Raw genomic sequence first — 16403 nt, forward strand, 5'->3', positions numbered from 1 at the left:
CGCTAAATCGAATTGCATCGAATTTTTCTGTTTATAAACAAACCGTTTTAGAACCGCATCGTATCATTGGAGCGCCATGGCTCGGGTTGTAGAGCGGCCGTGCCAGCCTTTTGAGGGTTCTGGGTTCTATCTCCGCTTCCGCCATCCTCGTCACTGCTAATGTGTCCTTGGGCAAGATACCTTTCCCCCTTCTGCTTCCAGTGCCACCCACACTGGTTTAAATTTAACTTAAAGAATGGACTATATATATATTATTAGTATTATTTTATTTTTTTTCCATTTTTTAAAACTAGTACTATTTGTGAAGCGATTTTTTTTTTTTTTTTGCACACCTACAAAGTAGCATAGTAGCTAAGAGCACACTGTGCGGACCGAAGAAAAAAAGTGAGCACTGGAGAGCAATCAGCCCGCCCAAAATGGATGTGCTGCCGGGCACACAATGGGTGGATGAAACATGTGTACGCCAAAGCATGTTTTTATTCTGTATGTGGTTTGTAAATGGGAAAGTTTTTTACAATGAGGGGTTCATTTAATTGTGGTTCCACTTGCATGTCCAAATCGACTTCAATAAAGTTTACGAGCTGGGTTCAATTCCCACTTGCTGACCCCTTCACCTCGCCCACCAAAACAATGTATAGATAGAAGGTAATTGATCAATCGGTACCATAGATGATTGATAGTAGTTTGCATGGTTGATCTCACTTGATCAGGGGTCCCTAACCACTAGTCTGAGGACCAATACATGGCCGTGATGCATTTGCTAATGGGCTGCACAGATACATTAAATAATGTGTAAACGGCTGCATTTTCTCCAATTTAACTTGTCCCACTAAACACACCAATAAGCTTGTTCCATCCATCCATCCATCATCTTCCGCTTATCCGAGGTTGGGTCGCGGGGGCAGCAGCCTAAGCAAGGAAGCCCAGACTTCCCTATCTCCAGCCACTTCGTCTAGCTCTTCCGGGGGGATCCCGAGGCGTTCCCAGGCCAGCCGGGAGACATAGTCTTCCCAACGTGTCCTGGGTCTTCCCCGTGGCCTCCTACCAGCTGGACGTGCCCTAAACACATCCCTAGGGAGGCGTTCGGGTGGCATCCTGACCAGATGCCCGAACCACCTCATCTGGCTCCTCTCGATGTGGAGGAGCAGCGGCTTTACGTTGAGCTCCTCCCGGATGGCAGAGCTTCTCACCCTATCTCTAAGGGAGAGCCCCGCCACCCGGCGGAGGAAACTCATTTTGGCCGCTTGTACCCGTGATCTTATCCTTTCGGTCATGACCCAAAGCTCATGACCATAGGTGAGGATGGGAACGTAGATCGACCGGTAAATTGAGAGCTTTGCCTTCCGGCTCAGCTCCTTCTTCACCACAACGGATCGATACAACGTCCGCATTACTGAAGACGCCGCACCGATCTGCCTGTCAATCTCACGATCCACTCTTCCCCCACTCGTGAACAAGACTCCTAGGTACTTGAACTCCTCCACTTGGGGCAGGGTCTCTTCCCCTACCCGGAGATGGCACTCCACCCTTTTCCGGGCGAGAACCATGGACTCGGACTTGGAGGTGCTGATTCTCATTCCGGTCGCTTCACACTCGGCTGCGAACCGATCCAGTGAGAGCTGAAGATCCCGGCCAGATGAAGCCATCAGGACCACATCATCTGCAAAAAGCAGAGACCTAATCCCGTGGCCACCAAACCGGATCCCCTCAACGCCTTGGCTGCGCCTAGAAATTCTGTCCATAAAAGTTATGAACAGAATCATTGACAAAGGACAGCCTTGGCGGTGTCCAACCCTCACTGGAAACGTGTCCGACTTACTGCCAGCAATGCGGACCAGGCTCTGACACTGGTCATACAGGGAGCGGACTGCCACAACAAGACAGTTCGGTAAGTTTGTTTATTGATAAATATTAAAACTCCTCATAGGAAGTCGCCATTCGTTATATTTGTTATAACTTTGTGACATGATACAATGCACATATTAAATATAAATGTGACAATTTGTAGCCAAAGGCGGATTTTCCTCTGCATACCCATCAACCTGCTCGGGAGCTCATTGCAAAGAAACACAAATTCAGCGTTATAGTGAGTTGTATTTTTCATGCATTTATTTTTACTGTATTTATCTGCCACACATGGAAAATAATGCCTACGTTAAACTGCTCTGTGGTGCAAAAAAGTTTGGGGACCCATGCACTGGATGTCTGGCCCCCACGTCCAGTATAGCCTTCCACTGTCCCGGTGACACAAGAGTTTTGTTATTGTTGTCCAGAGTCCTTTTTCTGTCCCGCTGGTCTGAAGGCTGCAGCCCACACCCTCACCCTGTCATTACAACTGGATGCAAGAAACGTCAGCACAATCTAAATATGAGTTTTGGATCATGCAGCATCCACACCAAACCACACAAGTTCTGAACCCTCCCACCCGTCCAACTCAGTCAAAAAAAAATAATGTGTAATTTTTCTTGGACGGCAGCTGCTTGGTGTGTTTGAGAGGGAAGTTTTTATTAATTTTGGTCGCAGTACACATTTTGATGCAACCAACTACAGTCTATGTGCTTCACCCATTAATTTCTGTGCTTTTTAGGTGGTCTCATGGGTGCGGACCTCTCCACCGGCGTAGGCACCAGTGCTGGTAAGAAAGTCCTCTCGCTGTCACCCGATTGTCCACCCATTCTCATACAAGGAATCCACTCACCCGTTCTGTGCTGTAAAACGCATGACTAATATTAACCCCAAACCCAAGTGAACATTTTGTCCACGGTGTGTTGATGTTAGTGGTGATGGAGTTCATCTGCCAATGTTTACTCAGTGCCGGGGCTGTGACACATCCTGCCCCCATTTGGTTTAGCAATAACATAATACAAGACCAAAGGGTGGGGGGTCTTAATGTTAAAGTACCACTGATAGTACCACTAAGCAACTCTGGATGTCATAGGAGAGGATCTTGGGGGAATCGTTTATAAAAGGGGTGGCCATACTTTTTTTCCAGGCAAGCCACTTTTCAATTGACCAAGTGGAGGGGATCTACCTCATTCATATATATCATTTGTATTATTTTATTTATGAAAGACACATTTTTGTTAACAAGTTGAAGGTGTTTGATGATAATACAAGCATGTTTGTGTGCTGGAGCCTATCTCAGCTGCATTCGGGCATGAAGACCAGAATATAAGTTAGTGTATTACCTGATTCTGATGACTTGCATTGATTGGAATCAGACAGTAGTGATGATAAAGTCCACATTATCAAATGGAAGAGAAAAAAAAGTCCTCCTTTCTGTCCAACACCACATCAAAGTGTTTGGTTTTTGGCTTCTTATGTGTCCAGCTTCCATACTCCTTTTCATACACTTTACAAGAAATACATCGGCGGCAAACTCCGTAGCTTGCTAGCTTGTGCGCGCTAGCTTTCTGAGACTCTTACTTTGTTAGCGCAGGCAGGATGAAGCTGCGCTTTTATTGTGAAGATAGGAACTGTGCAGTCGGTCTTTAGAGTTTCGACGGCACGTACAGTGCAAAAGTTTGTTGAAATAAAAAGTCTTTCTCGCTTTCTGTTGGTCTTTTTTTCTTAATAAGGATCTCATAAGACCCTCGGGTGCCGTGAGTGTTAATCAAGTGACGAAAGTGATGTCTTGGTGAAGATTGATGATTGTTAATTTTTAAGTGTATTTTTTTAATGCCTGCCTGGCGATCGACTGAAACCCTGCGCAATTGACCCGTAGCTCGCAATCAACGTAATGGGCACCCCTGGTTTATAACTTCTCGGATGATCCAGAGCAGAGGTTTTCAAACTGGAGGCGGTGCTCCATGGTGGAGGCAGAATAACATCTTTCAAAGCTGATGTATTGCATATATTCACGGTCAATGGCTAACAGCAATAAAAACATTTGCAATGTTTCAACTTTAATGTTGGGGCGGCATGGCTCAGATGGTAAGGGGCCCGACCAGAAACTTAAAGGTTCCCAGTTCGTATTAGGGATGTGACGTCCCCGAACAAATCAAGTCTTTTGAACGGCTCTTTTAAGTGAACGATGATTCGCAAGAGCTTTTGGTTTGGGAGCCTTTTTTTTTTTTTTTTGCGCACATCTTCAGCAATCTGGCGACTGGACTAAAAAAATTGTCAAAGGAAACATAGCAGTATTTGGATTTACTTTGTTTATTAAAAAACAAGTAAATGAAAGTATTTGTAAAAGTTTGGGTAGAATTTTATTAAACAAAACCAGAGCCGTTTATCTATTTTATGGCAAAATGTAGTCAATCATAGAACTGGCACCTAATGTTATTAAAAAAGTATTGTTTTTGAACCGAGAATCGTTCTGAATCGAGAACCAATTCTGAATCAACACCCAAGAATCGAATGAAATCAAATCGTGTGGTGGCTAAAGATTCACAGCCGTAGTATTAACACTTTTTTTAATCCATACACAGTACATTTTTTTCTTATTTCTTATTTGCGTATGTTTCCTCTATTGTTAAAATACTCTTGTCTTACAATTTTTTTAGGTGAGGGAAAATTCTAAATAGTGACGTCAATGTCAAAGCATGCGGATATTGCACCACACCGACTTATTGAAAGTTGACATAAAAAACATAGGCAAAATTATAGTTAATATTTAAAAATACAGTAAATCCCACCAATAGTGTAATATTCGTGTAAATGTAAAATATTCTGATCCACACTTTAACTTATAATTGCTGCCATTGATTATTTCTCTGACGATTACAACTATAGCAACCGACCAGTTTTTTGAATGGCTTCTAAAGATCCGGCTCCTATCTTCAGTTCCTTTCCAGGTTTCGCCATCTGAGTCACTGCCGTTGTGTCCTTGGGCAAGACACTTCACCCACCTTGCTCCCAGTGCGACTAACACTGGTGTTAAAGGAGCTTATTTGACTACAGCACGGACTGCAATGACGGACTCGCGCAAAGCACTTTGATTAAATATTAGCTGACATCACAATTGGGAAAAAATTAACTAATGGGGCGAATTCCAAACATATAATTTAGAGAAAGTTTGAAAGAAAGCAATATTGTTTTACAAATATCTCCGACAAGCTTCCATGGTTTGATTTCAAATTTCAGGATTAATGCAGATCCCAAATACACAAAAAAACCTACCACTAAGTAGGAAAAGTCGTTTTTTTGCATAATAGGTCTCCTTTAAGTTAAAATAAAGTGGTAATTGTTTTGTTGGTGACTTCCAGGGGCCACAATAATTAATTAAATCAAGCAAATGATGCAGTAAGTGGAATGATGCGGACACGTTTGTTACTGGATACTTTCTAAAACTGCCGTTGTATCTTTATAAATTATTTAATACTTGTTTATTATGGAAATTGTCATGTTTTAAACTGCAATATTGTTATTTTGCTTTGGAGACTCGGTACGTCATACTTTTTATACTGGCAAATGTCGACTGCAATATTGTTTAATTAATGACATTTATTTAGCACATGTGCTATTGTGTGCTTAGCTGTTGTGTAGCTGTCTGCTCTTAGAAGCCTGTCATGTTTACCTTTTGTAAATGCTTCTGTAAAATGCAAACAAACACCGACCTTGTGTGCATAGTGGAGGGCATTCAGATGTTAACTGGCTTTGCACAAGTAAAGGACTACTTGTATCAGAGCGATTAAATCAGAGATTTTACGTGCAAGCCACCTTTTTTTATTATTTTTTTTTTTTTTACTGATATCGGCCCAATCAGGACACCCCAAAATTTGTTCAAATCGTGAGGGAGTTAACAGAGTCTGTGGTGTGCAGATGATTTAACAAAAGATGCTCCAAAAAACAAGAAATAGGAAGAAATCTAAAGCATTGTAAACCTTTCTTTACATTTGCAACACACATTTGACAAAGACTGAATATTTTTGGACGGTTTGTCAAAAAAACAACAACCTTGCAACACGTTCTTGTCCAATTTCCAGCCAGAAGAGAACTATACACCCACTCTAAATGAACTTTTACTCTGAAAGTAAACAATTGAAACATGCCCGGTGGGATACATTATGGTCACTCCGACCATGTCTCCTTCCAACCATCCTTTTTACTGCTACACCTCTCAAGAGAGACTCTACCTATTAACTGTAACCATATGTCTCGTACCCAAATTAATGCAATGTTTTAGTGTCTCGCCATTATCCCCAAAGAGATCCACCCTGCTGGGATCGGAGTAAACCAAGAACGCTATATAAGCAAACCTGTGTGTTTTAGCTTCTGTGTGCCAGTGGGTTCTTCCCTCGGGGCATGTCAGGCCAAAGTTTATGGCAAAGAGACCCCCATTTAGAGGGTGAACTTTCCTAACCGCAACATATTTTATAGTGTAAAAACGGAGAGAAAGGGTGGAGTGAAGTGGGGCCCAGCTGGGCAGCCCTCGTCTGGCCCCTGGGGCTCCGTCATCGGGGTCACTGCTTGGTTTCTCTGTCTGGTCACTCATCTCACACACACACGTACAACAGGACCGTTTGTTGTGGCGTGTGTTCGTTCGACGGCGCGTTGCACGGCAATGCTTCCAATGTAGTCTTTGTGTCACCGGGGGCCCGGGAACAGAGGCGCTCTGTGAGGAGTGCGGCGCGTCGCTCGGCAGCAGCAAAAAGCACGCCGTCGAGAGAGCGACTTGTGCGGAACTAAAAGATTCCATTCAAAGAGCCCCTTAAATCATATCTGGAGGCGGAGCAAGAGAGGGCCCCCACTGCTGGTTGGAGACGTGTGTGCCGAGGAGAAGCATCAGGCTAACACACGGGAGTCCATCAGTGTAATGGTAACTGAGTCGGTCCAACCTCTCCCGCTTTTACACTTTTTTTTAATTCATACTCTATAAATTACTCTCATTACGCCTTTTCTCCTCCAAGTCACATCAAAATTGAACAAATATCTGTCAGGTTCTCTGTTTCTTAAATGTAGCTAAAAAAGAAGACGAGGTGTGTGTGTGTTCATGGTTGCATTGTCTGCAAAGAGACAACAAAAATGACAGCAAGCTCCCACATGGGACTATTATTACCTTAGGGTCCCCCTGCCAGTGTGGCAGCTCTGCAAAACACTCGCATTTGCCTGTTTGTTAATTCCATTGTTACTGGTCTAAATTTACTCTTCAACACATTTTGGTCTTCTTTCAGTGCAAACTCACATTAAAGGGGTCCTTTTGTGTCTTTCCTACATTTAAAACACTTCCTTGTGGTCTACATAACATGTGACGGTGGTTCTTTGGTCAAAATGTTGCATGGATTATGTTGTCTTCAGGATGCGCTGTTTTGTGGGCGGTCTAATTTGCTTGCCTTCACTTCGACTGCGTCTTCTCCCCGTCCACTTTGTTGTGGTTTTTAGCGCTTCCATAGCAAGTCTACTGGCAGATTAAGTTTGACAACTTTGCCTCAACAATTTAATCCAATGCAAAAGATCCTTAAAATTGTGGCATTTTAAAGATAATAACGCTTATTTTTTATTGACGCTTCTACATATTATAGTTGTTTTGCAGACGTGTGCAACTGCACTGCATCACACTGCCAATTGCTGCTAACTGTCTTTGACATTACTTTATTTTCAAATAAAGTACACAAAATTAGGACCAAAACGCTAACATAAAAATGACTTTTAACAAGGGGTACAAATTGGTTCAGTCCCCAATTTGAACTGGTGAAATACATTGCTTTTCTACCCAGACATTATGTACAGAAGTGAAGACAAACTGTGTTCATGTTAGGTCCCTTGCTACTTCTAGTCCAGTGCACAGAGGACAGGTTACTGAAAGGCTGAATCATCATGTCTGCCCCTTGGAAATGTCGTGGGTGGAAGTGTGAACATGTGTGTGTTTATACTCGGCACATGTTCAATCTTTCAACTCCTGAATTAGCCCGGGGGGTAATGAAAAAGCGAGGAATCAGACCAAGATCTCTGTTTGAGCTCATTAGGAAGCTGCAACCACTGCCGTGCATGTTCCTGTGATCAATAGCTGCCAGCAATGACTTCAACTGTTGTTCAGTTGGAAACTCTGTAAATTGTGACTTTGAGGACTTGAATGGAGAACGCTCATACAGGATAATCAGTTGAGTACTTATTTGGTGTGTTTGCGGAGCGTCAATCCCTAGAAAAGAATTGCATGCAAGAAGTCCAAGACCAGCCCAACTGACTCTTGGCTTGGCTGTGTTAAATGTTGGCACTTCCTCTTGAAAAGGCTAGAATCCGAGCATCTGTCCCAAAATCAGAGCATAATAATTGACTCGCAGCTTAAAGGCCTTCTGAAACCCACTACTACCCACCACGCAGTCTGATAGTTTATATATCAATGATGAAATATTAACATTGCAACACATGCCAATACGGCCTTTTTAGTTTACTAAATTACAATTTTAAATTTCCCGGGAGTTTCGTCCTGGAAACGTCGTGTAATGATGACGTGTATGCAAGACGTCACAGGTTTTTAGGAAGTATGAGCGCTGCACACACACACAGTTAAATGTCGTCTGCTTTAACGGCATAATTAATTTGGACATCTGTGTTGCTGAATCTTTTGCAATTTGTTCAATTAATATTGGAGAAGTCACAGTAGAAGGATGGAGTTGGGAAGCTTTGGCCTTTAGCCACAAAAACACACGGTGATTCCTTGTTTAAAATTCCTGGAGGTGAAACTTAACTATGGATCAGAGCGCGGTCAAGCGGACATGAATCAAGACGGAATGTCAACCAGCAGGTTTCGGTGAGAAAATTATGGTTAAAAAGTCGCTTCTTACCGGAGAAAAGCTGAGCTTGTGCCGTCCATAGCTGCCGTCGACTCCCCTGAGACACTGTGCGTCAACACACCCGTGGACACACCCTTCCGACTATCAGGTGCCATTTAACTCACTAAAACACTAGAAAGATAAGAGATTTCCCAGAATTATCCTAGTAAATGTGTCTAAAAACACCGAATTTTTTTTTTTTAATCTTTTTTTTTTTCTAGTCCGTCGCTATCAATATCCTCAAACACAAATCTTTCATCCTCGCTCAAATTAATGGGGAAATTGTCATTTTCTTGGTCCGAATAGCACTTTTTGTTGGCGGCTCCCGTTATAAACAATGTGAATATGTGAAGAGACCCCACACTTGCGACGTCATCGTCTGCGACTTCCGGTAGAGGCAGGGCTTTTGTCTTAGCACCAAAAGTTGCGAACTTTATCGAGGATGTTCTCTACTAAATCCTTTCAGCAAAAATATGGCAATATCGCGAAATGATCAAGTATGACACATAGAATGGACCTGCTATCCCCGTTTGAATAAGAAAATCTCATTACAGTAGGCCTTTAATGACTGCATGATTTTGCTTGTGAAGTCACTTGTGATGGACTGGACTGCAGTCATCTCCCCAGGATGGCAACATACAGATGTCTAGATTGAAGTCATTCTGACCGGTTGTGGTAACGTTACTACCGTCATCTCGACAGAAACACCGATGCATTTCCTGCTGGGTTATTTACCAAAGTGTGTGCATGCGTGGCATCAATGTGTGTTTTAGAAGTGTGTGAGGTCCCATTCATCGATCTCCACATGCACCCACTCCAGCTCACAAAAGGCCAGCCATGAGAATGAGAGAGCAGGGAAAGTGAAGAGGCAGCTGCCACTTTGCTAATGTGAGGATTGAGACTAGAACTAAGAAGGCGCCATACATAACACACACGTGCACCCATATGCATGGCCCGCCTGCCGTTTGGAGCCATCGGCATTGAAAAGTGCATCCAGCTAAATATGCCTGACACTGTGTTCTAACACATGAAGCGCCCACACTGATTTTATAATTCGCTATCCGTCAGGCGACCTCGTTTTCTGTCAACGCCACCGGTCGTTTACTCTTCTGATTGTTTAAATTGGCTTGTATCCGCTTGCATCTAAAATCTTTACAAAATCTCAACATGGTAGGCTATAGGCTACTAGGCGCTAGCAGCTACACAACAGCTAAGCACACAAGCTAGACATACGCAATGAGGGTCCTTAACTGACCAAAAGTTCAGTCTAAAACTTGACATTTGTCAATATAAACAACAGTCTTATAATTGTAGTAGAATACATAGTACTATGACCTACTAGCTACACAACAGCAAAGTTAACGCTACAAGTGTCTTTACTTGACAATTTTGTAGTCTAAAACTTGTAATTTGCCAATATGAGTAAGTATCTTATAATTGCATTGGGCTATAGAATACTGAGAGATAACATCTACACAGCTGCTAAGCCCAAAATAGCACACAAGCTAGACATTCGTATTAAGGGTCCTTATTTGAACAATATTGCACTCTAAAACACACAATGTGTTAATATTACCAAGTATCTATTGATTATAGAAGGCTATATATAGGCTACAAGGAGTTAGCAGCTACACAATAGCCAAGCACACAATAGCACACATGCTAGACATACTCAAGTGGTGTCTATAATTGAACAATGTTGTAATATAAAACACAACATTTGTCAATATAAACCAGTATCTAATATTTATAGCAGGCCATAGACTACCAGAAGCTAGTAGCTACACAACAGTTAAACACACAATCTAGACATACGCATAAAGGGTCCTTAACTGACCAAAAGTGCAGTCTAAAACATGATATTTTTTATTATCAACAACAGTCTTATAATTGTAGTAGGCTACCAGAGTACTATGACCTACCAGCTACACAACAGCAAAGTTAACGCTATAGGTGTTTTTACATGAACAATATTGCAGTCTAAAACTAATAATTTGCCAATATGAGTAAGTATCTTATAATAGCAGTATGCTATAGATTACTAGGAAAAAGCATCTGCAAAGCAGCAGTCCTGATGTGCAAATCGGTCGTACGACCTGGGTATAGGAGCAAAAGACTAATCTTTCGCTCCTATACCCACAAAATTCGCAAAAAGGGTCCTCAATTGAACAATTGTGCAGTCTAAAACACAAAATGTGTTAATATTACCAAGTATCTAATGATTATTGTAGGCTATGGGCTACTAGGAGCTAGCAGCTACACAACAGCCTAGCACACAACAGCACACAAGCTAAACATGCAAAATGTGTCTTTACTTGAAGGATATCGCAGTCTAAAACACAAAATGTATCAATATAAATGTCTAATTATAGTAGGCCATAGACTACTACGAGATAGCAGCTACATAACACAACAGCTATGCACACGAAAGTACACAAACTAGACAAAGGCAATAAGTTCCTTTAATTGAATAATATATCTGTCTAAAACAGGAAATCTGTCAATATAAACAAACATGTAATTATAGTAGGCTATAGACTACTAGGAGCTAGCAGCTGCACAACAGCTAAGCACATGATAGCACACAAGCTAAATATATGCAATAAGTGTCTTTAATTGAAGACCATCCGGTCTCAGAAACAAAATGTGTCAATATGCAAATGTTTGTAAACAACTATCTAAGTATAAATGATAAATGGGTTGTACTTGTATAGCGCTTTTCTACCTTGAAGGTACTCAAAGCGCTTTGACACTACTTCCACATTTACCCATTCACACACACATTCACACACTGATGGAGGGAGCTGCCATGCAAGGCGCCAACCAGAACCCATCAGGAGCAAGGGTGAAGTGTCTTGCTCAGGACACAACGGACGTGACGAGGTTGGTACTAGGTGGGATAGTAGGCTGTAGACTACTAGGAGATAGCAGCTACACAACAGCAATGCACACAATAGCACACACGCTAGACAAAGTCAATAAGTTCCTTTAATTGAACAATATTGCAGTGTAAAACACAACATTAGTCAATATAAAAAAGTATCTAACTATGGTAGGCAAAAGACTACTTAGAGATAGCAGCTACACAACAGCTATGCACACAATAGCACACAAGCTAGACAAAGGCAATATGTTCCTTTAATTGAACAATATCGCAGTCTAAAATACAAAATGTGTCAATATAAATATAGTTAATAATTATGGTAGGCTATAAACAACTAGGAGTTAGCAGCTACACATCAGCTAAGCACACAATAGCACACAAGCGAGATATACGTATTAAAGGCCTACTGAAACCCACTACTACCGACCACGCAGTCTGATACTTTATATATCAATGATGAAATATTAACATTGCAACACATGCCAATACGGTCTTTTTAGTTTACTAAATTGCAATTTTAAATTTCCCGCGAAGTGTCCTGTTGAAAACGTCGCGGAATGCTGACGTGTATGCGTGATGTCACGGTCTGTTAGGAAATATTAGCGCTGCGCACACACACAGCTAAAAGTCGTCTGCTTTAACCGCATAATTACACAGTATTTTGGACACCTGTGTTGCTGAATCTTTTGCAATTTGTTCAATTAATAATGGATAAGTCAAAGTACAAATATGGAGTTGGGAAGCTTTAGCCTTTAGCCACACAAACACACTTTGATTCCTTGTTTAAAATTCCCGGAGGTGAAACTTTCCTATGGATCAGAGCGGTCAAGCGAACATGGATCCCGACCAAATGTCAACCAGCAGTTTTCGGTGAGAAAATTGTGGTAAAAAGTTGCCACTTACCGGAGATCAGCTGAGCTTGTGCCATCCGTACAGCTGCCGTCGACTTCCATTAGACACTGGCCTCAAGACACCCGTGGACAAACCCCTCCGACTATCAGGTACTATTAAACTCACTAAAACACTAGCAACACAATAGAAAGATAAGGGATTTCCCAGAATTATCCTAGTAAATGTGTCTAAAAACATCTGAATCCGTCCGAATGCCGTCTCGTTTTTTTTTTAAGTTGATTTTTTTTTCCTCAATACGAATCTTTCATCCTCGCTCAAATTAATGGGGAAACTTTCTTTTCCTTGGTCCGAATAGCTCTTTTTGTTGGAGGCTCCCATTAAAATCAATGTGAGGATGTGAGGAGCCTTTAATGGGTGACGTCATCGTCTGCGACTTCCAGTAAAGGCAGGGCTTTTCTGTTAACGACCAAAAGTTGCGAACTTTATCGTCGTTGTTGTCTACTAAATCCTTTCAGCAAAAATATGGCTATATCGTGAAATGATCAAGTATTACACATAGAATGGACCTGCTATCCCCGTTTAGATAAGAAAATCTCATTTCAGTAGGCCTTTAACAATGGTTTATCATCACATCTCTTATATTATCTGTAAAGCAGTGATTCCCAAACTTACTTGAACATTATTGCAGTCATGAAACACAACATTTGTCAATATAAACAAGTATTTAATAATTGTAGTGGGCTAAAAGCTTCTATGAGCTAGCAGCTACATGAGCACGCTGTTTTCATAATTCAATATCTGTCAGGCAGCCTTTTGTCACCGCTAGCAGTCGTTCACCCTTCAGATTGTTCAAATTGCACTTTTGAGACTTTTTCATTTCCAAACAACAAAAAAAAACCTCGCTCTCAAATTAAACAAAGATCAGCGAGGGAAATTGCCCAGGAAGACATCTGCGACTCATTTCGCCCCCCCCCCTACCCCTCGAGTATATGATTAGGAAATTCATTTATGTCTAACGTATAATTCCTGCCTGTCTTTCAAGTGGGAAAGTCCACACTGCGCCCTGTGTTCTAGGAAGGAGGGGTGTGGGGGGGACCCGCCTGTGGTATTGGGTTAGAAACAAAGAATATGTTGCTTGCGAGAATGTGTTCCTCTTATTTTTTTTTTCTTTATGATATTGTGAGGTTTTCTTACCGCACTGTTTTTCAAAACCGTGTGCTGCACTTGTGTGCTCTTCACAGAGTTGCATGGTGGCAGCCCCAAGGGAGGGTCTTTGTGCGGAGGAACCACACGTGTTTAGCTCTGATGGCCAGATGATGGGCCCCATCCTTCTGTGGTCTTGCTACCCGTAATTTTATGTTTGGACATGATTCACTTGCTGTTGCTGGGCACATGTAGCCTTAACTGACTGTGACAGAGTCGGAGGGGGAGGTCCGCTTATTGTACGCCCGCCAAGTAAACGCTACGACCCCTCGAGGGTCCTCTGTCAGAAAGGAAACGTTTCCAAAAGCTCGTTTAGCCGAGTGGCAGGGAAGACCGGTAGACTTGAAAGGACTGCAAGGTGAAAATGGACGCTAATTATGTTATATTGTAGAATTTATAAGAATTATTCCACTATGGAAACTAAACTCCTTCACTGCATATGTCTGAATTGGGTCATTAAAATACATCAATTTGCAACTACAGTACTACCTGTGTATAAAATACAACCTATTAGGGGTGTCTGGAACTGATATTGACGTTAGATATTAGTCCCATTTAAGCAAAAAACCTCAGACACAAGCATACCAGCTTTTTACTTCTGCAAAGCCACTAAACATCTGAATGTCCTTTAAAAAGCACAAAAATGTTCAGTTCAGTTTCAGTTTATTTCAGACATGCATACGACACAATGTAACGCATCACACAATTCCAGTTGTTTCATTACAGCATGTCCAAAAAGTAGTAGGAAGAAGCAGAGCTTATTTAATCCTTCACCTTTTCATTCCATAGCAATTTGTATCCAATTTCCTTGTTCTCTATAACAGAACAGTGAACAAATAAATAATACACCATGATAAGCAAATATTAAATACATACATTCAAAATATTCATCATAATTCTTGTTCTGTGTACTTTGTGGACACTTGTGGTTTGAACAGTCTCTTAAACTGAATCATATTGGTGCTTTGTTTGATTTATTTGGTCAACCCATTCCATAATTTCATTCCACATACATATATTAAAGGTTTTAAGTGTTGTTCAAGCATACTAATATTTAGAATTAGGTTTTCCTCTAAGGTTATATTTCTCCTCTTTTGTTGAGAAGAATTGTTGTACATTTTTGGGTAGCAGGTTATAGTTTGCTTTGTACATATTTTAGTTGTTTGCAAATGCACCAAATTGTTGAATTTCAATAATAGTGATTCGATAAATAAAGGGTTTGTATGTTCTGTATATCCAACATTATGTATTATTCTAATTGATCTTTTTTGTAACACAGTTAGTGAACTCAGATATGGTAACAGTAGTCAGCAGGAAATAATATGAAGTGATTTTTGGTCTAGAACATGTTTAGCTTTATTCATTATTAACGTGTTTTTTGCTACTTTGTTGTATATTTTTTATATGAGATTTCCAGTTCATTTTATCATCTATTATTACACCCAAAAATGTGTTTTCCTTTACCCTTTCAATATCTACTCCGTCTGTCTGTATTTGTGTTTGACTTTCTCTTGTGTGGTCTTTTCTTTTCTGTCATTTAGTGAAGTCATTTAAAAAATGTATACATGGCAGGCTATGGGATACCATGAGCTAACGGCTATACAACAGCTAAGCATACAACAAGACATAGACAATCCTTGATTGAACAATTTTGTACTCTAAAACACAAAATGTGTCAAAATAAAGAAGTATATAATAACTATTGCCAACTATAGACTACTAGGAGCTTGCAGCTACACAACAGCTAAGCACACAATAGCACATAAGCTTGACATACATAATAAGTGTCCTTAATTGAACATTGTTACGGTCTAAAACATGACATTTTCTATTATAAACAATTTTTAAATAATGTGTAAAGATATGTCTCCAAGGCAGTATTAGAAAGTATCCAGTAACACACGTGTCTGCATCATTCACCTCTCTGCTTCATGAGCTTCACTTAAATTATTGTGGCCAGTAGGTGTCGCCCAAAAAATATTACCACTCCACTTCAACCTAAACACAGCATGAGTCTGTTCTAGATGGTTGATAACAAAGAGGTTAGTGTTTTTCATACCGACCCTTGCGCTCTGTTTGACTCATTTCACTTGATCAGACCTTCTCCAACATTCTTCATCCATCCATCCATCTTCTTCCGCTTATCCGAGGTCGGGTCGCGGGGGAAACAACCTAAGCAGGGAAACCCAGACTTCCCTTTCCCCAGCCACTTCGTCTAGCTCTTCCCGGGGGATCCCGAGGCGTTCCCAGGCCAGCCGGGAGACATAGTCTTCCCAACATGTCCTGGGTCTTCCCCGTGGCCTCCTACAGGTTGGACGTGCCCTAAACACCTCCCTAGAGAGGCGTTCGGGTGGCATCCTGACCAGATGCCCGAACCACCTCATCTGGCTCCTCTCGATGTGAAGGAGCAGCGGCTTTACTTTGAGTTCCTCCCGGATGGCAGAGCTTCTCACCCTATCTCTAAGGGAGAGCCCCGCCACACGGCGGAGGAAACTCATTTTGGCCGCTTGTACCCGTGATCTTATCCTTTCGGTCATAACCCAAAGCTCATGACCATAGGTGAGGATGGGAATGTAGATCGACCGGTAAATTGAGAGCTTTGCCTTCCGGCTCAGCTCCTTCTTCACCACAACGGATCGGTACAACGTCCGCATTACTGAAGACGCCGCACCGATCCGCCTGTCGATCTCACGATCCACTCTTCCCTCCCTCGTGAACAAGACTCACAGATACTTGAACTCCTCCAATGG

The 16403-nt window shown here is 41.6% G+C and overlaps 1 protein-coding gene across 13 annotated transcripts in view; it reads left to right on the top strand.

Moving 5' to 3' along the window:
* Positions 1-16403, top strand: part of mef2cb (myocyte enhancer factor 2cb) — a 209710-nt gene that overhangs the window by 177938 nt on the left and 15369 nt on the right. For all 13 annotated transcript variants that reach the window (XM_061906281.1, XM_061906283.1, XM_061906284.1 and 10 more), the window contains one exon: positions 2588-2635. In XM_061906281.1, the coding sequence (XP_061762265.1) occupies positions 2588-2635 (48 nt within the window). The remainder of the gene's footprint in view (positions 1-2587; positions 2636-16403) is intronic.

The sequence above is a fragment of the Nerophis ophidion genome, linkage group LG07 (genome assembly GCF_033978795.1).
Source record: "Nerophis ophidion isolate RoL-2023_Sa linkage group LG07, RoL_Noph_v1.0, whole genome shotgun sequence".
Classification (NCBI taxonomy): Eukaryota; Metazoa; Chordata; class Actinopteri; order Syngnathiformes; family Syngnathidae; genus Nerophis; species Nerophis ophidion.